At 42.1% G+C, this 14,254-nt stretch overlaps 1 protein-coding gene across 1 annotated transcript in view; it reads left to right on the forward strand.

Moving 5' to 3' along the window:
• nid1a (nidogen 1a) overlaps positions 1-14,254 on the forward strand; it is a 95,707-nt gene that overhangs the window by 33,112 nt on the left and 48,341 nt on the right. Inside the window, exons 9-11 of the mRNA XM_052024063.1 lie at positions 5,661-5,804; positions 8,357-8,485; positions 13,717-13,860. Coding sequence (XP_051880023.1) covers positions 5,661-5,804; positions 8,357-8,485; positions 13,717-13,860 — 417 coding nt within the window. The remainder of the gene's footprint in view (positions 1-5,660; positions 5,805-8,356; positions 8,486-13,716; positions 13,861-14,254) is intronic.

The raw sequence follows: 14,254 nt of genomic DNA on the forward strand, positions 1-14,254 counted from the left end.
AAAACAGAGACAAGTCAAAAGTGGTGCATTAAACCATTAAACTGCAGTTACATCTCAGCTGGGATTTTATGACCAATTTTGAACACCATGCTCTGGGAAGGGCACTTGGAAGAGATTGCCAGAACAATACTATTTGTATGGAAAGACTGGAGAACCTGGGTTGTTCTCCTTAAAGCAGCAGGGGCTAAGGTGTTTTTAATTGTGTAAATGGAGAGAAACAGTTTCTGCTGACGGGAATCATAAACTGAAGGGTGCAGATTGGACGGTGATTGGTAAATGACTCAAGGACAAGAAGGGAACCTTATTACTTAAATGAGTTGTTTTGGCCCGGAATGCATTGCCTCAAATGGTGATGGAAGCTGATTCAATAGTAATTGTCCCTCTTATGTTCCATATGAAAAAGGGAAAAAAAAACTGCAGGGTGATGAGAATGGAACAGGGAAATCGGTTGATTGGATAGCTTTGGCGTGATGGTTGCAATGGCCTCCATGATCCTAGGTTCTAGCTTTTCTACAGGACTGGACTTGTTTTCAGTTGGCTAGAAGTGTTGTGGATAAATACATCAATGCAAAACCAGAGGAATAATTAGCTTGAAGGCTGCAATGATAAGTGACACACCAAGGATCTGAATGGTATGAACCAGCAGTGATATGGTTTGATTCCGCTGAAACAGTGTTGGGGAGTGTTGATCCCGGTACTTGACGTGCCCTTTCAAAATTTCATCTCCTTCCTCTGCTGGATATTAGAAACTAATGCCTTACTTCCCAGTATTACCAATTAACATTAATGACCTGGATGAAAATGTAGATGGGTGGGTTAGTAAGTTTGCAGATGATACGAAGATTGGTGGTGTTGTGGATAGCGTAGAAGACCGGCACAGGATACGGCAGGATATAGATCAGTTGCAGATTTGGGTGGAGAAATGGCAGATGGAGTTCAACCCGGCCAAGTGTGAAGTGTTGCACTTGGGGAGATCAAATGTAAAGAGACCGTACACTGTTAACGGCAAGACCCTTAACAGTTGATGAGCAGAGGGATCTTGGTGTCCAAGTTCATAGCTCCCTGGAAGTGGCTACACAGGTTGATAGGGTGGTAATGAAGGCATATGGCATGCTTGACTTCATTAGTTGAGGCATTGAGTTCAAGAGCTAGGAAGTTATGCTGCAGCTTTATAAAATTTTAGTTAGGCTGTATCTGGAGTATTGCATTCAGTTCTGTTCGCCCCATTATAGGAAGGATGTGGAGGCTTTGGAGAGGGTGCAGAAGAGGTTTACCAAGATGCTACCTGGATTAGAGGGCATGTGCTATGAGAGGTTGGACAAACTGGGGTTGTTCTCTCTGGAGCGGTGGAGGCTGAAGGGAGATCTGATAGAGGTTTATAAAGATTATGAGAGGCATAGATAGAGTAGACAGCCAGTATCTTTTCCCCAGGGTTGAAATGTCTAATACTAGAGGGCATGCATTTAAGGTGAGAGGGGGTAAGTTCAAAGGAGATGTGTGGGGCAAGTTTTTCACACAGAGTGGTGGGTGCCTGGAATGCGCTGCCTGGGGTGGTGGTGGAGGCAAATATGGTAGGGGTGTTCAAGAAGCTCTTGGATAGGCACATGAATGTGAGGGAAATGGAAGGATATGGACATTGTGTAGGCAGAAGAGATTAGTTTAGTTGGGCATTTTATTACTAACGTAATTGGTTCGGTACAACATTGTGGGCCGAAGGGCCTGTTCCTGTCCTGTACTGCTTTATGTCTATATTCTGGCAAGGTACCTGAGATTCTATTCCCCTACAGTTCTTAATGTCCTGTGCCTCAGTTTGGCTTGCATTCCTATTTCTTAAGTCACAAACTTATAGGTTCATACAATCATCATCTCAAAATCTAGGCTGATGCAATAACAAGAGTATACATTGTCAAAGATACTGAGACCACAGATCATCGTGTTTGATGTCTAATGTGGGTATAGAGTTATGGAAATCATGAAAGAGATGCCACCACATGGTATTTGAAAGGGTGAAAAATAATAGCCCATATGGTTTGATGAATAAATGCCCATATGGTTTGATGAAGAGGCAGTATTGTTAATCTAATTTATTCTGAGTGTACTGTATAACAAAGCATCCCGATAAAGGGTAAGGCCATATTTCCACAGTTCCTGTAGAAAGGCTAGTTTTGAAAATGGAAAAAAAACAGGAATCGATGAAAATGTTTGGTATGTATGTGGAATCAGAATCAGGTTTATTATTACTGACATATGTTGTGAAATTTGTTGTTTTACGGCAGCAGTACAGTGCAAGACAGAAAGACCTAAAAATTGCCCTTAAGTTACAAAGATAAATAATGCAAAAGTGGAATAATGAGGTAGTGTTCATGCATTGTTCAGAAATCTGATGGCGGAGGGGAAGAAGCTGTTCCTGAAACATTGCGTATGGGTCTTCGGGCTCCTGTACCTCCTCCCTGACGGTAGTAAAGTGAAGAGGGCATGTCCCGGGCGGTGAGGGTCCTTGATGATGGATGCCGCCTTCCTCGATGGTGGGGTGGGTTGTGCCCACGATGGAGCTGGCTGAATCTACAACCCTTTGCAGCCTCTTTCTATCCTGCACATTGGAGCCTCCATACCAGGTGGTGATGCAACCAGTCAGAATGCTCTCCACCGTACATCTGTAGAAACTTGCAAGTCTTCGGTGACATACCAAATCTTCTCAAACTCCTAATGAAGTAGAGCCGCTAAGTAGGTGTTAAATCCTGAGGTATTGTTGGAGAATCGCAATACACCACTGGTACCTAGAGCAATATAGCTCTTGGTGCCTTTGATCATTACCAAATGTATTGAAGTTCATCTTTTTAGAAATTAAACACTGTTTCACACAGATTTCCTGGTAACTGGTTTAACACCAAGTCTGGTTTACAGGACATTGTATTCCAAAGGTGCTGTTTGATTTTTAGACTCTTTCCTCAATGCTTTTCTCCAGGATCAAAGAGCATTCTTGTAAGTGAGCTGTCTGTCCCTGGAGTGTGCTTCAGCTGCCTGATACTTACTTAATTATAGTGAGCCTCGGGGTCAGACCTGATAATTGGATAGTTCACATGCCATTATGTAGTGTCCTTGCTCCAGGAAATGAAAGACCAGACATTCCCAGGCTGCTAACTGTTATCAACCAATAACTAGATAAGTAGAGCACGGTACAGGGAAATTGAGTCGGTTATTTGCCATTTGTGCATTCAGAGCCGAGGCTTATTGACAGAGTCAGCTTGAGATAAACCTCTGAAGTTCTTAGAGTCGTAGAATTGTTACTTTATTATGACACACAAAGGAGGCCATTCAACCCAGCAGTTGCATTCAGGCTCCCAGCAGAACCTTCCCCTTCTTCCTTCCCCTTCCCCTTCCCCTTCTTCCTTCCCCTTCCCCTTCCCCTTCTTCCCCCCCCCCCCCCGCAACCCCCATGTGTCTATCAACTCCCCATTGGATCTTGAGCCACATTTACACTAGGGGTAATTTATAGTGGTAGAAAATGCTGGAAACACTCAGCAGATCAGCAGTATCTATGGAGAGAAACTGGCTTAATACTTCCAGTCAAAGACCTTTCGGAGGTTTTGATGAAGAGTCTCTGACCTGAAATGTTAACTCTGTTTCTCTTTCCACAGATGCTGCCTGACTTACTGAGTGCTTCCAGCATTTCATGTCTTTTTTTATTTCAGATTTCCAGCATCTTCAGTTTCCTGTTGTAATTTACAGCAGCACCTTTGGCAGGTGGAGGGAAACGAGAGTATAAGGAGAATGTGCAAACTCCATATATACAGTACTCGAGGTCAGGATTGAACCCCTGGAGTTGTGGGGCAGCAGCTTTAACTGCTGCACCACTGTGTTCCCCTATGACGCAGAAGGAGGACATTTGGTCCATTGGGTCTTTGCCAGTTCCTCATCCCATCAGACCCATTCCTCTGCTGATTCCCCACATCCTTTTATTTCTCTAATCTTTACGTCAAGTCCAGAGAAAGGGTCTCGACCCGAAACGTCGACTATCCTTGTCCATCCACAGGTGCTGCCTGACCTACTGAGTTCCTCCATCATTTTGTTTTTTGCTCCAGATTTCAGCAGTCGCTTGTGTCTTCAAAGATTTATGTGCATATTGACCCAAGTCCCTTTGTCCCTGTACACCTTTTAAAACTCTGCCATTTAGTCTGTACTGTTTCCCATTTTGTTTTGCCAAACTGTATCAATTTACACTACTCTTCCCCCACCGTTTCATTGCTCGATACCTTGCACCCAGCTGTGTGCCCAATGGTCAGTGCGGGTGTGGAGGGCTCAAAGTCATTGTTGAGTTTATTGTCACATGCGCAAGTACATGTGTGCACAGAGATAATGAAAAACTTACTTGCAGCAGGCACATAGCATCATATAAACAGCATTCACAAGAAAAAAAAACAAATTAAGCATAAATAAAACACTTTCTTTACAAGAAAGAACACAATGGCGCTGGAGCGTGGCGACTCGTTGCAAGCTGCTCTCTACGGATCTACTCATTACCCTTACTATAATCATTCTACACTTTTAAATTTAGACTCTGTGTCACTAACAATTATTAATAATGTTCTTTTAAATCTTCTTACAGGGCTGGCGACTTTACTCTGTACTGTTATTGTTTTTACCTGTACTACATCAATGCACTCTGTACTAACTCAATGTAACTGCACTGTGTAATGAATTGACCTGTACGATTGGTATGCAAGACAAGTTTTTCACTGTACCTCGGTACAAGTGACAATAATAAATCAATACCAATACAATTAGAACAAAAAAAACAAAGGCCATTTTAGTGCAAAGTGATCAGAGAGATCATAATATTGCTATACTGTAGTGATTAGGGTTGTGCAGGTTGGTTCAAGAACTGAATGATTGGAGGAAGGAGCTGTTCTCGAACCTGGTGGTGTGGGACTTCAGGCAGTTTCCCAGCTGTATGACTCCATGAATCATTATACTACTTTTACAACCATGTCCCCTGACACCAGTTTGTCTTGTAGCAAATGTAGTATAACTACAGTCAGTCATTGCTCTTTCTTTTTCTTTTGGTTGTTGTGTGGAAATTGCTTTGGTCAGGTACTTTGCAGAATTGCAGAATGACTGGTATTCTGGGATTGAAGTAGTCTACGTTCAACCATTTGACTTTTGTTTTACTAGAGTTTGATTGAACAAAGGGACATCAACATTCCCCCAATCATCACCCTTTTGCCCAGCCTGATTTTAATCACTCCACCACGGGTGGCATTGACTTCAGCTAACCTATGGAATTCCCTCCCTGAGCTTTTCTCCCTCTTTCCCCTGATTTAAGACTAAACCTGAGCCTTTGGTCAGCTGCTCAGCTTCTTCTATGTGCTGGTGCCAAGTTTTGTATGACAGCTATTGTGAAGCAGCTTGAAATACTATACTAAGTTAAAGATGCTATTAAACTATGTTGTCATTGATTGGAAGACCAAAGGCCCGTGGTTAAATGTGTATTATTCTGCACAAAATTATTTTTTGGAAGGGATGTTTCACTTAATACACTCTGTTCGGTTTAAGTGAAACCAGTGGTTGATAAATTTTATTCTCTTTAGGGAAAAGACAGGTAGATTAAAGCAACAGTGGTGTACATAGATTGAAATGAATTTCTAATTCCTGTTGTTCAGATGATTCGAGTTCGGTAAACCAGAACCCCTGCTACACCGGAACCCATGGATGTGACACCAATGCAGCTTGCCGCCCAGGGCAGGGGAATCAGTTCACTTGTGAATGTTCTGCTGGTTTCTACGGTGACGGCCAGACTTGCTATGGTAAGACGGTAACTGGCAATGAGACAAGCAGCGACCTTATTGTCAGAGTGTGGATTTGGTTTACCTTGGAAGCTGGATAGAAAGACTTCCTGGTGATTATGTGCTCAATGATGGTGGATGTTTTGCATTGAATTCCATTGAAAGTGCAACATATTAACACAGCAAGTCCTTTTCAGTATTGATGTTCCATATAAGTCTCCCTACCTACTTTTCACCTCGTCAGCACATCCTGTTCTTTTCTCCCTGATCTTTATCCAGCGTCTCCTTAAATGCAGCAACCCTGTTTGTCTCGGCTAATCCACGCAGCTTGTTCCACACTCCCACTGTTCTCTGGGCACAGAAGTGTAGGCTTCTCCGATGAGAGAACTGAACATAGCCAATGGTATCCAGGGGAAGGAGCTGTTCGTTCTTCATTGTTGCATATGTGCAGATTTTCTACACTTTTGAGCGGGGATCTTGGTTGAGGCAGACGGGCAGCCCCATGGAACTGTAATTGGAAAGATAAAAACTACAGATGATGAAATCTAAAATAAGAAATGCTAGCAATACTCAGAAGATCAGGCAGCATCTGGGGAGAGAGAAACAGAACTTGGGGGAAGGTGGTGCGGGAGGAAAAACAGTACCTGTTCCAAATGTTCTCCCCTGCAACATCCTGGCTTGCCCAAGTGGTGACCACGTGTGACCCAGAGAGGAACAGCAACCTCCTGACACAGCTCCAGGCTACCCATGCACAATGTCCACAAACTCATTATCCGGTTGACGTCAGAGGGACACCTTGCTGATTTTGCGACGGAGCATTCTCATGTACGCTGCCGTCTCCCTGCTTCACCTCTCCTCCCCCTCCCCAGACTCTAATGGTCCATTTTGTTCTAGTCTAGGATGTGCTGAGACCTCCTCTAGTGAACAGTGGGAAGCCATTGTCTTTGTATGCCCACCAAGCCAATCGACGGGGGAGGAACCTGTTTGAGTGTTTACGGTGAAGTTTCATACAAAACTGCAAAAACATGTCCAATTATTCCGAACTTCCTCTCCTAAATGATGCACTTACCCCCCAATTAACTGGTAGATTGCAATCAAGCATCGGGTTACTGCAGCTGTCCTCAGCAGGAGCCTGTTTACAGTTCATGTCCATTTCTTGTGTCTGGTTGGGTTGCAGCACTCAGCAGCACAGGTTGGATGCTAAGTGCTGTGATGCACTCAGTTGCTTGGTAGAAGGACGTGAGGTATGTAAACAGGCTCCCACTGGGAACAGCTGTGCTAACTGAGTGCTTGAATACAGTCCACCTAAAGATTACTATATCTTCTCAGAGAGTGCTTTAGAATAATTGTATTTGTTGCAGTTTTGATTGAAACTTGGCCATAAATGTCCAAAGACATTGAAGGAAAAGTGAGATAAACCCATGAGGAGGAAAAGAATAAAATGGGCTGTTTTAATGTGTTAAATTCTTCACCATTTTATTCATGCCTTGAATTTTTATGCCAGGAAGAATCAAATATCAGTGCAAAAAATGTACTATTATTCTAAACCTCCACTCCTAAAAGATACAGTTACCTCTAGTTGGTTTAGATGCCACTGTAGAATTCAGAGTCTACATGCAAAACAAATTCCTAGATTAGAAGTTTGTCCCAAGAGATTTCCAAAAGCAGAGTTAAACATTAGCACAGTAATAGACAAGTTTCATTTTTACGAAAAAGGACAAAGAGGCACTGAAAAAAGGTGATATATCCATTTGGAAAGGCTAACATGGCTGGGATTTTGTTTCTCCATGAAGGAGAAATGTTCTGTTCAAGTGAGGCAAGGAACAGCAAAAATAAATTGAAATTAAAATCTGCTTCCCACTTGTGCGGTTGACTGAGAAATAATTCAGTGAATTCAGATTCACATTTTATCATTGACCAGACTTCAGAATTGAATTCTAATATTTAAAATCCAAAGCACATTTTTTGAAATGGGAACTAATGTTGAAAAATCAGTAACAGATTATGGATGGAACGTAATTGGAAGCTGGGATTCTAGGGAGGATGAATTCTTTGGCACGGATGAACATTTCTGATGTATTCTCCAACTGTCTCTCCTGAACCAAGACAATGGCCTATTCCACTAAGTAAATTGAACTAACTTTTGCATAAGTAACTGTCTTTTACAGCATTGTTCCCTCAGGAAAATGACCTCGGGCAATTCTGGACATTTCAGATTTTAATTGCTGCACCGTTGACAGCCTGTCTTAACTGCCTGGCCCCAAAGCTCTGGAATTTCTTCCTAGCCCCTCTTTACCTTTTCTCTTGCTTTTCAGATATTCCTTATAACCTTTCCCTATAACAAGCTTTTGGTCACCTGTCCTACCATCTCCTCTGTTGTGTTGTTTAGTAATGCTGTTATGAAGAGTCTGGGGACATTTTACTATCTTAAATGTGCAAAATAATGCAGATCGTTGCTGTAGCTGGTGAATTTGAAACAGATGATCTGTGAGGAGATTAGAAATAAATTCACTGCAATGAGTCATGTTGTGGATTATCTCTGGGTTAAAGTTCTTACTGTTGTGACCCTGCAGATGTTGATGAATGCAGAGACAACCCCTCAATTTGTGGAAACTATGCAGTTTGTAACAATCAGCCAGGGACCTTTCGATGTGAATGTTTCACAGGCTATCAGTTTGCAGATGATGGTCGAACCTGTGTGGGTGAGTTCTACCTGTTCATCGCAAAATTTGTGATTCATAATTTCAGCATTTCTTGAGATTTGTTTAGGAAGGTCTTTTGGGTTTATAAAGAATGTTATAGCAGTTCTTAATTGACTTTTTAATTGTTAACCATGTGTTAAGAACTGCAAATAGTACTATTCATTAAGGGTCATTCAATCCTTCTGTACTGGCCCTTTAAGAGAACATAGAACATTACAGCACAGTACAAGCCCTTTGGCCCACAATGTTGTGCTGACATTTTATCCTGCTCTAAGATCTATCTAACCCTTCCCTTCCACATAGCACCACATTTCTCTATCATTCATGTGTCTATTTAAGAGTCTCTTAAATGTCCCTAATGTATCTGCCCCCACAACCTCTGCCGGCAGTGCGTTCCACGCACGTGTTAGCCATTGTCGCCCTGGGAAAAAGTTTCTGACTGTCCACTTGATCTATGCCTCTTATCATCTTGTACACCTCTATCAAGTCACCTCTCATCCTCCTCCTCTCCAAAGAGAAAAGCCCTAGCTCACTCAACCTATCCTCATAAGACATGCTCTCCAATCCAGGCAGCATCCTGGTAAATCTCTTCTACACCGTCTCTAAAGCTTCCACATCCTTCCTATAATGAGGCGACCAGAACTGAACACAATACTCCAAGTGTGGTCTAACCAGAGTTCCATAGAGCTGCAACATTACCTCGCGGCTCATGAACTCAGCACCCAGACTAATGAAGGCCAACACACCATATGCCTTCTTAACAACCCTATCGACCTGCGTGGCAACCTTGAGGGATCTGTGGATGTCCATACTGTTCAAATACAGTAAAACTAGGATAATCAGACACACTTGGTGGTGATGAATTAGCAAATGTTTTGGACTATTGGATGTTATTCATGTTAATACTCCCAATACATTTTAAATTCACTTTTTTGAAGATTTTGCACAGTATTATAATAAATTTCTCAGTGAACCAGGTAAGTTTAAGGGGAGTGCGGGAACTGGGATGCTGGTCAGTTGAAAGAGAGTGCAGGAACGATGTCAGAAGGGAGAGTGGGAACGGGGAGCCTGGCAAACTGAAAGGGAGTGTAACAGACATTACCTGGTGAGCCAGATGCCAAACCATCAGGATTTCTGAATGGTTGGATAGCAGATTATTGGAATCTTACTGTGGTGCTCTTTCCCGATTCTTCCCCTTCAAATATTTCTCCAGTTCCCTGCTGGGAGATAATATGGAATCTGCTTCCAGCAACCTTTCAGTCAGATGATAACTCAGGCTGACCAGAGTAAATGCTGAGAGGATATTTCCGCTCAACAGAGAGTCCAGAACCAGAAGGCTATGCTATCAAACCCTCTGTATCATCAAAACCCTCATTGGTTCAGTCTTGTTTCTATTCCCAGTAAAATTGCAGAATTGTACAGGTTTGAGTCCCTTCATCAGAAATGGGAAAGAAAGAAAAAAAGTTAATTTTCAGTAGCAGAGAAGGTGGGGGCAGGTGGGTAGAACAAAGGAAGTATCTCCCTTGTATCAGTGGCCCAATGCAAGCTTGAGGAGTAAAATATCTTCTACCTGGACATGTTGCGTTCTTCAGGACTCAATAGTGAATTCTTCAATTCTAGGTAAATTGCTTACTTTCTGTCTGTATCAGAACTGGCCGTTCATGTCTGTCGTTATTTTGGCTCATTTTTCCTACTACAGTCTGGTGTGTCCTACAATCTCACAAAGAAGCTTAATCTGATCCTACTGCTTAATTTGGTCTCACCCTATCAGAGAGATTCTCTTTATTCTACTCATCCCTCTCCCACCTTCCCTGTTACTGAAGACTAACTTGTCTTTTCTCTTACCTACTTCTAGTGAAGAGTCGTGGACCCAAAACACTAACTTCTGTTTCTGTACACGCGACTTGACCTGCTGAGTGTTTCCAGCATTTTTTGTTTTTATTTTAGGTTTCCAGCATCTGCAGATTTTTTTTTGTCTATCTTTACGCAAAGTTTCTCCGAATTTTCAGTCTGAGAAATTAAAATCTAATTGTAGCATGATTAATCCTCTCTTCATTCAGTGATCCTCTGTTATTACAAGTCTTGTTGATGGGCACAAGAAGACCCATCAACCTTCTCTCTGCCCCCTTGTCAGCCCTCCCCATTCATGACATTCAATGTACAGTATTCTTTAAGTCCTTTTATTCCTTCTCTAATAATTCATTTATATTTGTTTCCTTTTCATTATTTTCCCTGATTTCATGCTTCATTGCCTTGACCTTTTTGTAAACAGTTGTGTCTGATTTTCCTTCACTCCACACACAGGAGTTGCCATTACAGAGAATACTCCTGATTCCAGCTACAAAAGTTAAGCCGTACCTCACCCAAGAGTTTGCTGAGAACTTTTCAAGAGAGCCTAGAATCAAGGGTCATGGTTATCGAATAAGAATTTGCCATTTATGGCTGAAATTAAGAAATATTCTTCAGAGTTGTAATCTTTGGAATTCACTACCTTGAATGGCAGCAGATGCTAAACCATTGAATAAATTTAAAACTTGAATGTTTGTATGGGGTCACCAGGGGAATCGTGAGATTTGGGAACTGGGCATGAAGGTGGATTTAAAGTAGAAACAACCAAGCAGTTGCAAAAGCCCATGTTGCCTTCTCCTACTCCTCTTTCTTCTGTGATACGAACTAAAGCATTGCTTGTCAGCTGCCAATTAGGGTTTGTGAGGAAGCAGTTATCCTTAACAACTAAGCTGATTCCTGTGTCTAACACACGATGTATCCTTTCTCAGTACCTGGTTCCTGATTAGTTTTGAGGGGTTGCTTCTTTTAGCATTCGCTCCTCAGATCCCTGAATTTGTGGCAGCTTTGGAAAACGTCTGCATCATGACTTTCCAAATCTCTGTCGGTAAGGTGGTCTTCTGGGCTGCTTGCTGTGCTCTCAGTTTTGCCCCAAGGACAAACTAGTGTCGAGAGTTCCGTGTGGGGACTGAATGAAGTATCCAAGTAACGGGCTCTGATTTTTGCACCCAATCTCCACGTATCGTTTAAAGGGTCAGCGTGTGGTTCATTCCATTCACATCCTTGCATCATGCCCCTGTGTAACAAACACAACAAATAAAACATTTTATCCTGCAAGGGAGCAGGTGCTGTGAAGTGTGGCTTTGCCTGCCACAATTATTTAACCTTGTTTTTAAATACTGAATTATTTTACCAAGTGCTGGATGTAATGTTTTGATGGTTTAATGGATTAAAACTGGATATAGTTACTATGAAGAGATAACAGGAATAATTAGGCTGGATTGCCATGGGTGGAGGGGGGGAAGAATTCCTTTATTTTTCTTGCCTTCCACTTTTTCCTATTTTGCGTTGCCCTGCCAACCACATCCAGCCCCCATCTTCCCCTATCGTGGACATCATCCACATCTAATCCTGTGGATTAGACGCACATTCCCCAACACAGACCATTGGATACCATATTAGATAAGATATTTATTTATTAGTCACATGTACATCGTCTTTTTGCGTTACTGAGAATGTGCTGGGGGCAGCCCGCAAGTGTCACCATGCTTCCGGCGCCAACATAGCATGCCCACAACTTCCTAACCCGTACGTCTTTGGAATGTGGGAGGAAACCGGAGCACCCGGAGGAAACCCATGCAGGCGTGGGGAGAACGTACAAACTCCTTACAGCAGCAGGAATTGAACCCGGGTTGCTGGCGCTGTGATAGCATTACGCTAACCGCTATGCTATCCGGTATACATGCCCTTTTAGTAAAGGGAACACAAGCTTTTTGGCATGTGTTCCTCAGCCTTTAAGACTGAATCATGTGCTCCACTTGTGTCTCCAAAGGAGATGAGCTAACTGTGCACAGACGGGAAATCAAACCTTGTCCAAACATCTTGGGTTTTGTGCTCATCATCAGAACTGTCAATACAGTATAGATGACGGGGTTAATTGGACAGAAGAGCCTGTCCATTTAGTAGAGGAACACTGGCTAAAATACATGTTGTTGCTTAAATCATCTATTGTTGGTTTTGGACTGAAACACGAGTGTTGGTTAAAGTATTTAAGTAATTAAATTAATCGTAATTATATGATAACACTGACAATTAATATTGGGTGATTGATGTTAAACTAATAAAACTAGGTACTTATTTGTTTGTATAAAGATAAAACCACAATGTTCTTATGTAAAAGTGTCAACTTCTGAAATATCATAATTTCCAAGAACCTTTCTGCCTCTTGACCCTTGCCCCTTCCCCTGTGACCCCAGCCTTTTTCTTGTGATATATTTAGTAATCTGCGGTGTGCAAACACAAATGGAGAATTTCAAATTCCTTGTCTTTGGAATACCTCTAATGTCTGTTTCCTTTCCTTTAAAACGGATTTCCTATTCCAATCCCATTTATTTCATTGCTCAGCATACCAACGTCGATATAAATTGGAAAAACAAGACTTTTCAAAACAAAATTTGCAGCACAGAAAATAATACTGACTGTAATTGGGTTAACTCATCACCAGCAAGACTTTAAAGGGATTTTGTGTTTAAAATGTGCTGGTTAAAGATTTTTTACAAGCTGCTTGTATCCTTAGTCACTTTCACAACTTACCAAAAATGACTTCTATCTTGCTGGAAAGGGTGTACTTTGCTTTACTGATTTCAGCAAAGTCATCGGACGGAACATAGAACAATACAGCACAGTACAGTCCCTTTGGCCCACAATGTTGTGCCATCATGATGATGGGGTTTTACTGAATGTCTTCTCAAATCTTGTCCCTCACTTTTTACAGAGTCAGACAGCACGGAAACGGGCCCTTCAGCCCAACAGGTCCAAGATGCCCATCCAAGCTAGTCCTAATTGCCAGCATTTGGCCCATAATCTTCTAAACCTTCCCTATCCATGTACCTGTCCAACTGTCTTTTAAAAGTTGTTATTGTTTTCTATAACCTCTCTAGCCCAGCTGAGACCTCTGAGCAATCCAGGTCCTTTTCCCTCACTCCACCATTGGTGGCTTGCTTTAGGCACTAAGTTTAGGAATTCCCTCCCTAAACCACTCCATCTGTCTCCTTTAATGTACTCAAAGTTTACCCCATCACTTGTCTTAGATATTTTTTGACTCTGCATCAGAATGCTCCTTCTCCTTAGGATGTTCCACTGTGTTAGTAGTGTCGGTTTGTTGCTTAAACTAGATGACTGGTTAATAAAATGTAAATAATCTTCAAATGTTTTTAAACTTGTAGCTGTTCAGCGTCCTGAGAATCCATGTCAAACCAGGACTCACAACTGTGACTCACCTGATCGTGCTCGTTGCATCTACATCGGGGATTCGGACTACATGTGCGTCTGTTTAGCAGGGTTCTCTGGGGATGGTAAATCTTGTGTCGGTATGTAATATCCTACTTTCATTAAGACACACGTCAAATTCTTCCTGAATATATGCATGGACCAAAGTGTGGGTGAGGTGGTCTAGTGAGATGCTTCACTCTGTTGACCTGGAAGTATGGGCAGGACAACATTTTTTTTTGGACATCTGCAAGCCCATTTAGGGACGATCAAAACCACTGTGCTCACAACTATCTGGGGGCTACTAAAGAGTTCTGTGAGCAACCCTGTAAGAAGTGCAAAGATGCACAAAGCATTGAAACTGAACTAAACAAAATGCAAAAGCTGCAGGTGCTGAAAATCTTAAATAAAATCAGAGAATGCTGGAAACTCTCAGCAGGTCGGACAGCATCGGTTGAGACAGCGATAGAGTTTCAGGTTGATAACTCTTCATTA

This window comes from Pristis pectinata, chromosome 10 (genome assembly GCF_009764475.1).
Source record: "Pristis pectinata isolate sPriPec2 chromosome 10, sPriPec2.1.pri, whole genome shotgun sequence".
NCBI lineage: Eukaryota > Metazoa > Chordata > Chondrichthyes > Rhinopristiformes > Pristidae > Pristis > Pristis pectinata.